The sequence below is a fragment of the Schistosoma mansoni genome, chromosome 2 (assembly GCF_000237925.1).
Source record: "Schistosoma mansoni strain Puerto Rico chromosome 2, complete genome".
NCBI lineage: Eukaryota > Metazoa > Platyhelminthes > Trematoda > Strigeidida > Schistosomatidae > Schistosoma > Schistosoma mansoni.
Window position 1 is genome coordinate 10,766,473 of NC_031496.1, and position 14,079 is coordinate 10,780,551.

The following is a 14,079-nucleotide window of genomic DNA, read 5'->3' on the forward strand; positions in this document are numbered from 1 at the left end:
TATATATATATCAATCAAATAATTTAATAAACATATCCCCTTTCTGATGATTAATCATAATGTTTGAATTTTTTTGATCCCAATGGGGTTAATAAATAAGAATTTTCTATTATATTCATAGTTACCATGATCATTATAACATTTGTTGCCATAGTAACAATAATAATAGTGTAATTTATAATCTGAAAAATATCGATTTCATTTGATTACTACCGAAAAATATCGATTTTTTTTGTATAAATATATACAGATGTATTTATCAGAAAATACCTCATTAACAAGTGAATCTAATGGATATATAAATAATGCAGGAAGATTTCGTTCAGAAGTTAATGTAGTTCCTAATAGAAAAATAAAAGAAACATCACCTAATTATCTTAATTCAATATCATTTGATTTATCATTAAAAGTGAAAGATTCACCAATATCATTATCAAAAAATCATTTATCCGTTGAAAATTTTGAAAATACAAATGATCATGATGATGATGATGATGATAGTGTTAAAAATTATGATTGTCTATCTATATCTGATGAATTACGATCAAATGAAGGTGTACTTAATCTTCATCCAAGTGGTTTTAGTGATACTCAACTTATTGATCATTTCAGGGATAGATTACTTACAAAATCATCACGAACACAACAAAGTCAAAGATCATTACAACAATCCTCATATGAAACCGGATTAAATCAGTTATATAGTCCTGAAATTCCACCAACTTCAACAATACAAGCAACAACACAAACATTTGGAACAGATAATAATGTGACAAATTTTGATGATGAATACTTTATGTTTGATCATGATCCACATTCAATTTATTATAATAATTCAGGAATGAATTTTAAATCTACTACTACACCATTGCATTTAGAAAATCCTGAACGTGAGACAAGATGGTATTTCAAATATTTTCTTGGCAAATGTAAGTGACTGTTTTACGTTATCCATATATATATATATGCACATATAGTTCATCTTTCAGTCTAATCCTTTTGTTTTTTTATATAGTTAAGATCATGAGTCAGTTGAAGCTAGACCACCATTGAAAACCTGGATGCCGGCTCAGTGGTCTATCGGTTAAGGGCTCTGGCGCTAGACTGGTAGGTCCTGGGTTCGAATCTCTTGAGGCGGGATCGTGGATGTGCATTGCTGAGGAGTTCCACGGTAGAACGAAACGGTCGTCCACTGCTTCCAGGTTTTCTATAGTGGTCTAGCTTCAACTGACTTATGATCTTAACTATATAAAATTACTAAAATCTCCACAAAAACCCTCATGTGATAATCCTTTTTTAATTTCAGTGACGTTTCAACAAAGTGCTTCATTAGTCCAAGATAGTAATGTAAAGAATAATATAAAAAACTTTCTGTTAATAGTTCAACATAATTTCTAACTCAGATAAATTATAGACAAGTAAAAGATCTGTTGATGTTTATTTATTTATTTATTTAGACACATAAAAATTGGTACTAAGGGGCGCCAGATACATATGCGCTGTGATACTGCCAGGGTGCCCAAACCGAAGCATGTTGTTGATGTTTAGCAATTAGATTAACATTTGGAGATACTAAAATAATAATTTACTAGTTACTTTTAATCAATGGAACACGTACATGACTAGAAATGAAAAATTAACAGTAAAATCTCTGACATATATAAAGATTAAATGAGTAAATTTGTAAGTGATCTTTCCTAAGCTTATCCACACTTTATTACCAGTTACAATATTTCAAACTACCATCCTTTTGACTTTAATATCCATCATTACCATCTGTTAATAGTATATAAAAACAAATATGGATATTGAGAGTACTAAAAAACAATCATTCTTAAATTAGCCAACTAGTATATTATCACTTTACAATATGAGCTATTGTTATAAAAATTTCCAGAAAAACAAACGCACTCATTATTCGAAAAAAACAGAAAAGAAAAGCAGTCAGTAAACTTCTTTAATATGAGCGTTATAATTGAATAGTCTCAACGACTGAAATTCAAATAGTTCTAATCTTCCATTTTACAAATTAGTTTGAGCTCTTTTGTTGTTACTTTTAAATATTCGCCTGAAAAAGCTCAGGACAATTTCTGGGACAAAACGCTTAAATTGTTTAAAATTAAATTACTATGAATTTTCAAACATAGTATTCACATACAATATCTTCTTTATACTCGATATCTAAATTCTATTAGACTATTCGTTCGACTTCTTACAAAAATTATATAAATTATTTTGCAAACCTCTTCCTTTCTACTAGTTAACATTTTATATATTTGTAAATTATCAAAGTAACCCACAAGTCTTTTGAGTTTAAATATGTAAGAAGTAGACTTCAAAAGGTCATTATGTACGGGGTAAGACTATAATTTATGGACGAACCAATCAGATTTAGGATAACAGGTCTTGGATTTTGGCACAAAATTCATTCACTTATTTGTCTAAATAGCGTTTTGACATTTTAGCTGATGTCAATTCGTAATGAATACCATAAATCTAAATCATAACCCTTACCATAAACTGTAAATTATAATCCTTATTTTTCATACAGGTTTAGAACTCTCATTTAGACCTAGTTACTAGATGGACATTCTCAAGGCCATTTCAACGTTGCTCAAAGGTTATCCATAAATTATAGTCTCACCATCATACGAAATAGGTAGGTCCTGGGTTCGAAACTCGCGAGAGCGGGTTCGTGGATGTGCACTGCTGAGGAGTCCCATAATAGGACAAAACGGCCGTCCAGTGTTTCCAGGTTTTCCATGGTGTTCTAGCTTCAATTGACTCACGCTTTCAACTATGAGAAATAGGAATCACCGAAATAGCGCAATTTCAACCAAACAGAACTATGCGAGCACAAATGAACGTATTATATTTAAAATTCAAAATCAGACACACATCCAGTACAAAGGAATCATTAATTCATACAAACATCACATTTTCACAAATTTGTTGGAACCACTTTCGATAGTTGATGTATGGGCGAGAATGATAATGATTGGTTGTTTTGCTGAGTTAGACATTAGATAATGTGACATGTGTTATATATATTCCACTGATCACTGCTTCTCACTAGAGATTCTGGATGTACTTCCCGAAGTCACTAGTGAGCATATGATTATACTAATTATCAGAACGGGTTTCGTGGAGATTTAGTATGTTTCATAGTTGAAAGCATGAGTCAATTGAAGCCAGACCACCATCGAAAACCTGGAAGCACTGGACATCCGTTTCGTCCTATTATGGTTGCTCAACTTCGTGTATTGGTTGAAGTTAGACATTAACACCGTTGGATGCCGGCCATCTCAGTGGTCTATCGGTTAAGGGCTCTGGCTCGAGACTGGTAAGTCCTGGGTCTGAATCTCGCGGGCGCGGATTCGTAGATGCGCACTGCTGAGGACTCCCATAATAGGACGAAACGGCCATGCAGCGCTTCCGGGTTTTCGATGGTGTTCTAGCTTCAATTGACTCATGCTTTCAAGTACGAAAATACTGAAATCTCCACAAAACCCCTTCTGATAATTTATATATATTCCCCTATCCTTGCTATGTATTGACTGTTATTGATCAACTGTTCCTTGTGTCGGATTTTGGTGTGGAAATAATTTGACTTTCTAGTCAGGCCAATCACATGTTCTTGATCTGAGTTGTGTTGAAGTCCGGTAGAATAGACACTGGATGGGAAATCTAGTGTAGATATTCGTCTAAGGTAAATTAACCTCCCATATACGTGTACAAAGTGAATGGACTGTTATAACAAGAAACCCTAGCGTTATAACAAGTATCCTACCGTTTATAACAATAGTCTTATTTGTTCAACAGTTAGTAATATTGAAAATTATATTTGTTATACGATAACCTTTTTCGTCTAATGGAATGGAAATTATTATTGTTCTTAATTGATGACTTACTCTAAGTATTCAATAAAAACACACATAAGTCAGTTCAATACAAAAATAACTCACATCTATATCTAAGCTTTTGCTGGGAAATGTACCCATATACACATGAACCCAAAGAAAACATGTTCCATATAAATCAACTAAATGTTTTAGGCGACAACATGATCAAACTTGTTTAGTGATGGTAAATATTTATTCTTTCTTATTCTCTGTTTTATCAATTGAACTTTTATAGACTGAAAAACAGTTATCTGTTTATTATTATCAGAAGGGGATTTTTGTGGAAATTTAGTGGTTTCATAGCTGAAAGCGTGAGTAAATGAAGCTAAAACACCAAGGAAAACCTGGGAGCACTGGATGGCCGTTTCGTCCTATTGTGGGACTTCTTAGCAGTGAGCATTCACGACCTCACTTCGCGAGACTCGAACTCAGGACCTACCACTCTCGCGCCAGAGCACTTAACTAATAGTCCACTGAGCCGGCATTCGATGGTGTTTATTTCTAACTCAAACCAATCCACGAAGTTGAGCAACCGTTCACCAATTGTCTTCATTGAGTTCCTATCTCACAACAGACGTGGTTTGAACTCCACTGGTCACTGCTTCTCACTAGAACTCCAGAATTTACCTCTGGAAGTCAGTTACCAGTGAGCATAGGATATGTGAGCATATATCTGTTTATTATAAGAACAAATTAAGCTAAATCCTGACAGGTTATGCGTTATTTGTTAGCAGCATTTACAAATTTATAAAACTTATTAAAATCAATGACGAACATTGGTTGATTGCTCAGTGATCATCGGTCTTATGGAATGAACTAAAATAATTTCAGATTACATCTTATAAAAAATTTACATGGATAACGTCATGGCATGGATTAGTAAAGTATGAAGTATACAAAATACTTAGCTATTCATCAGTTCGTCAGCTAACATTCACTCCAAGTTTAGGTATTATGTTGAATGATGTATAAATAGGATCGGCCTTTCTTTTTAGTTTTTAATTCAGATCATGAATCGGTGGAAGTTAGACCATCATTGAAAACTTGTAAGTACTAGACGGCCGTTTCGTCGCAGTATGTGACTCGTCATCATAGCGCATCCACGAACCCAGGACCTTCGGTCGTGCGCGCTAACGCTGAAACTCTAGACCACTGAACCGGCATTCAATGGTGTTAATGTCTAACTTCGACCAATCTACAAAATTTTGTAACCATCTATTGTCTGATGTAGATACCTGTCTCTACTTGACACGGATTAGTCCCACTGATCGCGCCAGACCGAAAATTCTGGGTTTGAATCTCGCGCGCAGGATCGTGGGTGTGCATTGCTGACGAGTCCCATACCGGGACGAAACGGCCGTCTAGTACTTCCAGGTTTTCAATGGTGGTTTAACATCCATCGATTCATGATCTCAACCAAAAACTTAACGAGTTCCATAACCTCACACTTTCTTTTTAGTGTCAAGGTATTTAAAATACAAGACAAATAAATTTTATTTTTATTCCAGTAGTTATGTTGATAGAGACCCAGTGATTCCTGAGAAAAATATGATGCAGAACACCTGAAATAATACTTTTCTATGAATTTAAGTTGAACATGAGAACTATTAGATAATGATTCGATTGCCTTATGTTACTTTTGCATTGTGCGAGATCCAACGTTCTTATGCCCAATCATTAATAGTTTTTTGAATGAACACTGCTAAAGGTCATTACTCTTCATTGTAATATCAATCTATTCCTTCATGAATGGTTCACCATTCTTAAATGACTTTAACAACAGATAAAAATTAAACTGTATTCGTTTAGATCTGAGAGTATATCCAATAACTGATAATGTTACAACAACTTTGAAGTTTGAATAATCAACTAACAAACTATTACCATGATTGAATTACTAAGCTAGAATTTTTTGATAAAACATTCCTGTGAAATATTAAGACAAGTATCCACATAGTGTTCATTGTAATGATGAGATTATAGCGACTATCCTACATCCAATTTCCATTACTGTTATTTTCGGTTTAGCCATTTTTATTAACTTACTTAACAGACATTGTCATTCGCATAGTAACAATTTGAATATTTCTTTGTACTGTTATGATCACTACAGCACATGACAGACTCTAGCCAAAACGTTGATTACTTAAATATCATTCGATGATACATCCTCCTCACCATATATGTATGCACTCAAATCCTATTATTAGCTTTCACTTTGTCTTGCTGCACCCTTATATAATTTGGCTATAAATTTGCCCATATAATTGCTCTCGCTTGCTCACTGATACTCAATCATGCTCTTGCAGCTTTGTGGCCTGCGTTATTTAATAATCAACTATAGTTACAGCTTCTCTTTGCTTTCTGATTTCATTAACTGTTAAGATTTGTATTATAACGGTTCTCGAGATGAAAGATTAGTGAAGCATTGCACTACAAGATAAAAACAGATTAAAAGATCAAAAAGGAATGAAAATTTCTCCAAATTCTATTAACTATGACATTGGTCAAGATAATGGAATTCAGTGTTAGAAAAGACAAAATAGAACCAGTCATATTATCAGAACAAACAGGTTTACATATTTAAGACAATAATGTTAAGAATGATGTACAGAAATGAAATAGAACATCATTAAAACCGTAAAAAAGAAAACACAAGAGAAGCTAGTTAACATAATCTTCAAGATTATCTGCTAAGAAAATAATCTTTTAAGGAACGGGAGTACTGTCACAAACACTTCTACCAGAAGTTTGTGCTGATGATGTCGTTCAGAAGAACGATGAAAGCTCCACGACCAAACCATCCAGCTCAGAGAACAAAACTCCATCAAAAAGTAACAGCCGTTTACATATTTCAAGTTAGAATCTGAATCAACACAACTGATTTCATGTAGATTGTAGATAAATCTAGTTGATGTATGGAAACAAGATTAAATTTCAGCCTAAAAAATCTTTTCATCATTTTCTGTTGAATCCAAACATTGATATTCACTTTTATTCCTAAAAATAAACCAAAACCTTTTTTTCTAATTTTTAATTTCTGGAAATTTATTTTAGAGATTGATCTTTACAACAAGATAGTCTTAACTAAAATGTAAAATGTATTTAGAAATCACGACTCAAATATACCATAATAAATCAATGATTCACATTCATAAGTTAGTGGAAGTGAATAAAATCAATTTTGATGTTAGATGGTTTGAGGTAATAGTGTAGTGCAATGCTTCACTAATCTTTTATCTCGAGAACCGTTATCATACAAATCTTAACAGTACATCAAATCAGAAGAGAAGCGGCAACTACAGTTTATTATCAAATAACACAGGCCACAAAGCTACAAGCACATGATTAAGTATCAGCAAGCAATGCTTGTTACCCCTCGTGGAGGAGCATAGGCCGCCCATTAGCATTCTACATCCAACCCTGTCCTGGGCGATCCTTTCAAGTTCTTTCCAGTTGTTATTCATCCTTTTCATATCTGCTTCTATTTCCCGGCGTAATGTGTTTTATGGCCTTCCTCTTTTCCGCTCCCCTTCCGGAAAACCAACATAGTATTTTGGAAATTCATTGAAATACTATTTATTGAGACTGAATGATTGTTGAAAGTTACATTTTCATATGGTATACTTTTAAATGCATCTAAGGTAAGTATTTTTAAACATCGTAAAAGATCCGGAGCCTTTGACCTAAAAGTCTGATCCATAAGGCAGTGGAGCATCGTAAGAAGATGCAGTCTCATGGTAGCCAGTGACCAACGATTGATTCATACGCCATTTGTTCCATTAGGATACTGGAGCCAATGTGAACTTTCCCTAACGACCAACCCGGTTAAAGCGCCGGACATTCGCTTTTCATCCTCTCAATTTCGTAAACAACATCCATGGTGCGAAGAGACAGTGAGTAGGACTTCCCTGGTAGAGGCTACATACACGTGGCCATGTGAGAGCATTATGAGAGGGAGAGCGTACTCTTCCCACTCTCGGCCGTACCATGGCATTTGGGGGCCTGAGTAATGATTGGCTCAGTGATCTATCGGTTAAGTGCCCTGGCACAAGACTGGTAGGCCCTATGTTCGAATCTCGCGAGGCGGGATCGTGAATGCGCCCTGCTAAGGAGTCCCACAATAGTTTAACTAATTAGAAATCAACTTTTTTTAAATAACCAATCATTGAATTCTCTTTATAACTTTCATAATCATACTCCATAATGAATAAAAAAAACAATAAACAATAAGACAAAACATGAAACAATCTATTTTTCTTATAATTCATATCTACAAATAACTAGAAAACGCTTTAAGAAAGCCAAAATTCAGGTCATTTATTGAATATATTGAATTGACGAGTAAATAATGAAGGTCGTTGAAAATGAACTAAAATAATAATAATAATAACAAAAACAAGATAATAATAATAATAATAAGGAATATTACTTATATTTCAAACATTACCCTTTTTATTCATCAAAAGATTATAATCAATTCAAGTATTAAATATGATAATAATGATTAAACTATAAAAAAAGGATTTAGCTTCAAAAGAAAAGAAAAGTAAAGAAAAGAAATGGTGGAGAGGCCCCGTAGCTCAAAAAGAAAAGAAAAGAAAAGAAATGGTGGAGAGGCCCCGTAGCTCAAAAAGAAAAGAAAAGAAAAGAAATGGTGGAGAGGCCCTGTAGCTCAAAAAAGAAAAGAAAAGAAAAGAAATGGTGGAGAGGCCCTGTAGCTCAAAAAAGAAAAGAAAAGAAATGGTGGAGAGGTTCTGTAGCTCAAAAAGAAAAGAAAAGAAATTTTGATTTAAAAAAATATTAAAAAAAAGAAAACTATATACCCTTTGAGTATTAAAGAGATTGAATTTCATCTATTTGCATCAAAAACAAAAAAAACAAGAGGAAAAACAAAAACAAAAATTAAATTAACTATGACCATGTGATTTTTACTTCATTTATATTCTTTCTTTTTATTTTCTTTTTTTTAAGGTCATTAATATGCTTGAACAGAAAAATACTTTTGTGAAACTGTTGAAGCGTACATTTAATACTTTTTATTGATAATTATGATCAGAATAAGGATTTTTATGGAGATTTTTAGTCATTTTAATAATTGAATTCATGTCCTTGATCTAAGGTAGATCATTATTGAAAACTTGGAAATACTGGACGGGTCATTTCGTCCTAGTATGGGATTCGTCAACATTGCGTATCCACGATCCCGTATGTCAGACTCGAATCTATGACCTTTGGTTTTGCGCACGGACTCTTAACCTGTAGACCACTGAATTGACACCCAACAGTGTTAATGTATTACTTCATTTATAATTGTTAATTTAAAAGATCATAAATTCTGTTGTATCCATAATTACTACTTTTAATTACTAAAATTTAAAAGACTAATATATTTGAATGAAGAATATTCTTTTCCATAGATTCTTTTCAGGTTCTACAATTATATATCCAAATTAATAATCCGAAGAAAAATGGCCAGGTTAAAGGCAAAGTCCATTGTTTAAAGCATTTAAGTTTAGGAATGTCAAACCAAATAGAATAAAATTGTTAATGTTGATATGACTCAAATGGAATGTTAACTTTAATCTGTATATGTGTTAAGTGAAAATTAAAGATATATGATTAGAAGAAATACGGGTCAGATAGGGTGAAGGATTTGACAGTGCAATTACAACTCCATCGAGTGAAAGACAAAATTATGCGAAAAATTAGTTAAACGTGATAAGGAGGGATCAGTGCGAAGCGAATGAATTATGTATAGGAGAGATTAATAATAATGTTTTACCAATATTAATAATAATGATAATAATAATAATACCCAGACTTGTGAATAAAGAATAACAGAGACAATCATATTTGACTACGAAAGGTCATAAGTACAACAGTCAAATTAGGTTAGTCAATAGCTATGATTACTACTGATTGATTGGTCCTGTGGTTGGCCAATAGAGGATCAGGGGTTCGAGATATTTCTTCTGTACGCATTGCTCTGGTTTCTTCACTCTAATGGCTACTACCTCCGCCATTTTTTTCGGATTATTAATTTGGATATGTAATTGTAGAACCTGAAGAGAATTTATCGAAAAGAATATTCTTCGTTCAATTATATTATTCTTTTAATATGATGAGGATCTTTAAACGATTAAAATTTAACTTGCAAATAATGTATATTGAAGAAACCACTGAACTTGAACATTATTCTTTTATTGTAAGCAGAGATGGATGATGGCTACCAGTGGAATTCAGGACGCAAGTTTTGTCTGATTTGGGACTCCTCAGTTGGATGTACCTGCATGTCAGAGTTGATGTTCACTCTGGGACTCGAACCCAGTACCTTTCGCTTCAAACGCTATCGTGTTATCCACTCAGCTATTGAGTCCTGATAACCACTTACTTGTGCAACGCTGAGATGCAGGCACATCCAGCTGACGACTGCTGAATAGGACGAAACGTGCGTCCTGGATCCCACTGCTAGCCACTATCCATCTTTGCTTACAATGCTTGTGACTTCAGGCAATATCGAGGCAATACGCACAGTTTGCACATATGCCAATAAAAGACTGACCAGTTGCAGTCCTAAACATCAATGGGAAGATTGAAATAAACAATACTAAATGAATTATTCTTTCATTGTTTTAATTTATTAGTTATATATAAACTAAATTTGTTTATTTATGATCTATCCTTTATTTAGGCATATAAAATAAGAAATAGATATTATAGCTAATAACTGGATAACGAAACTGAAACTCTATAACCTTAATGAATAAACGAATACGTGACAAGTTCACATTTGAAAAACTTAATAAATTTTAAATCAACTAATTAACTGAATTAAATCAATTATTCACCCATTCATTCTTTAATATTTAATAATGATAAAGGAAATTATTCTTTCCATGTGAATAATAAATAAGTTCAGTTAAAGTCATATGAAAATTAATTTGAGAGGAAAATTTCACCGTTTAATAATAAACACAAGCATAACCTTTAGGTTTACAGGAAATAAATTTTCTTTCAAAAAACAATTACAATATGCATCAGTTATTTTAACTTAGAATACAGGTGGAGACAACTGTGAGGACGGTCCATAGGTGAAGTTTCCATACCGATCACTCTATATTCTTATTCTCTTCTCTTTGAATTTCTTAACCTTCCACCTCCAGATATTCCACTTTCGACCGGTGATAAATACTACTTATATCTGTTAAAATTAGTAACACGTACAATCTACCAACTAAAGTATTCTGAGTAAATTGTCTCTTACAAATACATATCATTGAATGTCCCTATTTTTTTTTCTGTAAAATTAATATAAAATTCAATTCTGTTTGTATTATTAACCACAAAGTATTTGTATGATAGTACTGTAGAGTGTTACAGAATACCTTCATTGTAGAAAATGTTTATTTATTTATGATAACATGATTTATGATAATAAATGGTAAATAAATTTAATTTTTCTGTATATCTAAATGATTCTTTACAAGTTTGATGTGTGGTTTGTTGATTGACAAGTTTCATATATCCCACAGACTAATTGATACTATTGTAATGATTATCACTCATGCCTATCATTGTTTTGACGCTTAGATCATAACTTCACTCTTTAATCATGCAAATAATAATAATGTGATGTTATAATAATTATTCAGAATGATAATGCACATAGTTATAAAAGGATAAATTCTATCAATAAATCTCTCGGTTATGAGCAAAGATGGATAGTGGCTAGCAGTGGAATCCAGGACATACGTTTCTCCCTATTCGGAACTCGTTGGTTGAATGTACTTGAATCCCAGAGTTAATGATCATTCCGGGACTTCAAAGGCTAAAGCGTTATCCAGCTGACGAGTTCCAAATAAAATGAAACACGCGTCCTGAATTCCACTGTTAGCCACTATCTGTAATCTCTTGTAATGCTTGTGAATTAAAGCAGTATCGAGGAGATACTCACAGTATACACGTATGCCAATAAGAGACAGATCAATTGCAGTCCTAAACATCAATGGGAATATCCAAGTAAACAATATCAAGTGAATTTAATCTCCTAGTTATATTTTCATTAACGCTAAAATAATATATTTTTGTACACAATAAGCTATTCAATGTACTATTATCCATTTCAAATGCTCTGTTAGTTTGTCTTTCAAGACTGAAAGAATTTAAGTAATCGTTCAATCATTGTCAAGGAATAACCAATAAATCATCCGTTGGTGAATGCAGAAATCTTAATTACAAATTCTAGGTTTTGCTTATTGGGTTTTTCATGATGGTTTTTCCGTGATATATATATGATATATAAATGTCCCTAATTGTCTTCTGGTCGTATCTGTCTAGTTGACTTTTGGGAAATGATTGCATGGTGAACTTTGGTGGCCTGTTTGAATATCTGGGATATCTGTTCCTGCCCTCTAGATATTTAAACAAGTCATCTGTCAAGTGCTTCCAGGTTTTCAGTGGTGGTCTAGCTTAGATTGGCTCATGAATTCAATTATTAAAATGATCTGCTTTTGTTTGTTTTAATGCATCATTATGTCTATTAATCGCATAACATATTCAGGCGCGTTTATGGAAAATTTACGATCTTTCTCTGAGCAAGTCACAAAAAACTACAATCAGAGACATCGTGGTGGTTGGTAATATACCTTGAGAAGAATGAACATTATTCAGATGTCGATTCCTAAATTGCTAGCATATAACTGGAGATCAGAAAACGCAGATAGAAATGACTCTTCATATCAACTATTTTATGTTGTAAGGTTTCACATGGTCACATACATTCTAATGAGTTTTACGTCATGGTTAAACAGAACATACATCAATAAAAAAACACCACTACTCGAATTATTTACTTAAGGAATACAAAGTAAATAGAATTGATAACAAATATATATTCATTATAGTTGAAAGCGTGAGTCAATTGAAGCTAGACCACCATGGAAAACCTGGAAACACTGGGCGGCCTTCGGCTTCGGCTCGAGACTGGTAGGTCCTGGGTTCGAATCTCGCTCGCGAGAGTGGGTTCGTGGATGCGCAGTGCTGAGGAGTCCCATAATAGGACGAAACGGCCGTCCAGTGTTTCCAGGTTTTCGATGGTGTTCTGGCTTCAATTGACTCATGATTTCAACTGTGAAAATATTAAATTCTCCACAAAACCCCCTCTGATCGAATTCTAAACTCACAAGCTTTAAGCGATGTACTTAACCCTTAACCTGGCCATTTTTCTTCGGATTATTAATTTGGAAATATAATTGTAGAACCTGAAGAGAATTTATTGAAAAGAATATTCTTCGTTCAAAAATTAGTCTTTTAATATCCCAATGAGTATAAAAATTGTACTTTCGACGTTTCGTGACTTAATGCAAGACACTTCTTCAAAGTAAATAAATTTACTCTGAAGACGTGTCTTTCATTAGGTCACGAAACGTTAAAAGTACAATTTTTGTATTCATTGTGATATAACAAAAATATATTTATTAACTTTCTATTCATTGCTCAATTTATTTGAAACTAACAAGTCCAACCTTGACATTGATACCCGTGAATACATAGTATTGTTTTTTTCTTATGAAGATAACAATTAGTCTTGTTTCTTTCAATCTCTTCAAACACTTATGTGTACTAATACAGTTATTCTTCTTTGTTAAGTAAATTAATAGATAATTATTTTAATAGTTGGGATCATGAATCAATTGGAAAACTTGGACGACAGTTTCGTCTTATTGTGGGATGCCTCAGCAACATATGCTCACTAGTGACTGACTTCAAGAGGTATTTCCTAGAGTTCTAGTGAGAAGCAGTGACCAGTGGAGTTCAACCAGGTCTGTTGTGAGATATCAACTCACTGAAGACAAGTGGTGAATGTGTCACTCAATTTCGTGGATTGTTTGAAGTTAGACATTAACATCGTCGGATGCTGGCTCAGTAGTCTAGAGGTTAGGTGCTCGCGCGCCAGAGTGATAGGTCCTGGGTTCGAATCTTGCGAGGCGGGATCGTGAATGCGCACTGTTGAGAAGTTCCACAATAGGACGAAACGGCCGTCCAGTGCTTCCAGTATTTTCATGGTGTTCTAGCTTCAATTGACCCATGATTTCAACTACATAAAATTACTAAAATCTCCACGAAACCCCCTTCTGACGAAAATAATTATTTGTCAGGAAAAAAGAGTTAGGAT

The 14,079-nt window shown here is 33.5% G+C and overlaps 1 protein-coding gene and 1 non-coding gene across 2 annotated transcripts in view; one reads left to right on the forward strand and one right to left on the reverse strand.

Moving 5' to 3' along the window:
• Positions 1-250: 250 nt before the first annotated feature.
• The window catches only part of Smp_154850 (putative rap gtpase-activating protein), a gene marked incomplete at both ends in the record, with an annotated part of 65,217 nt that continues 51,388 nt past the window's right edge, over positions 251-14,079 (forward strand). The window contains one exon of the mRNA XM_018795648.1: positions 251-929. Coding sequence (XP_018649940.1) covers positions 251-929 — 679 coding nt within the window. The remainder of the gene's footprint in view (positions 930-14,079) is intronic.
• On the reverse strand, positions 10,212-10,278 carry Smp_tRNA_01653_Pseudo_TTG.1.1. Its single transcript has one exon. It is a non-coding gene (tRNA).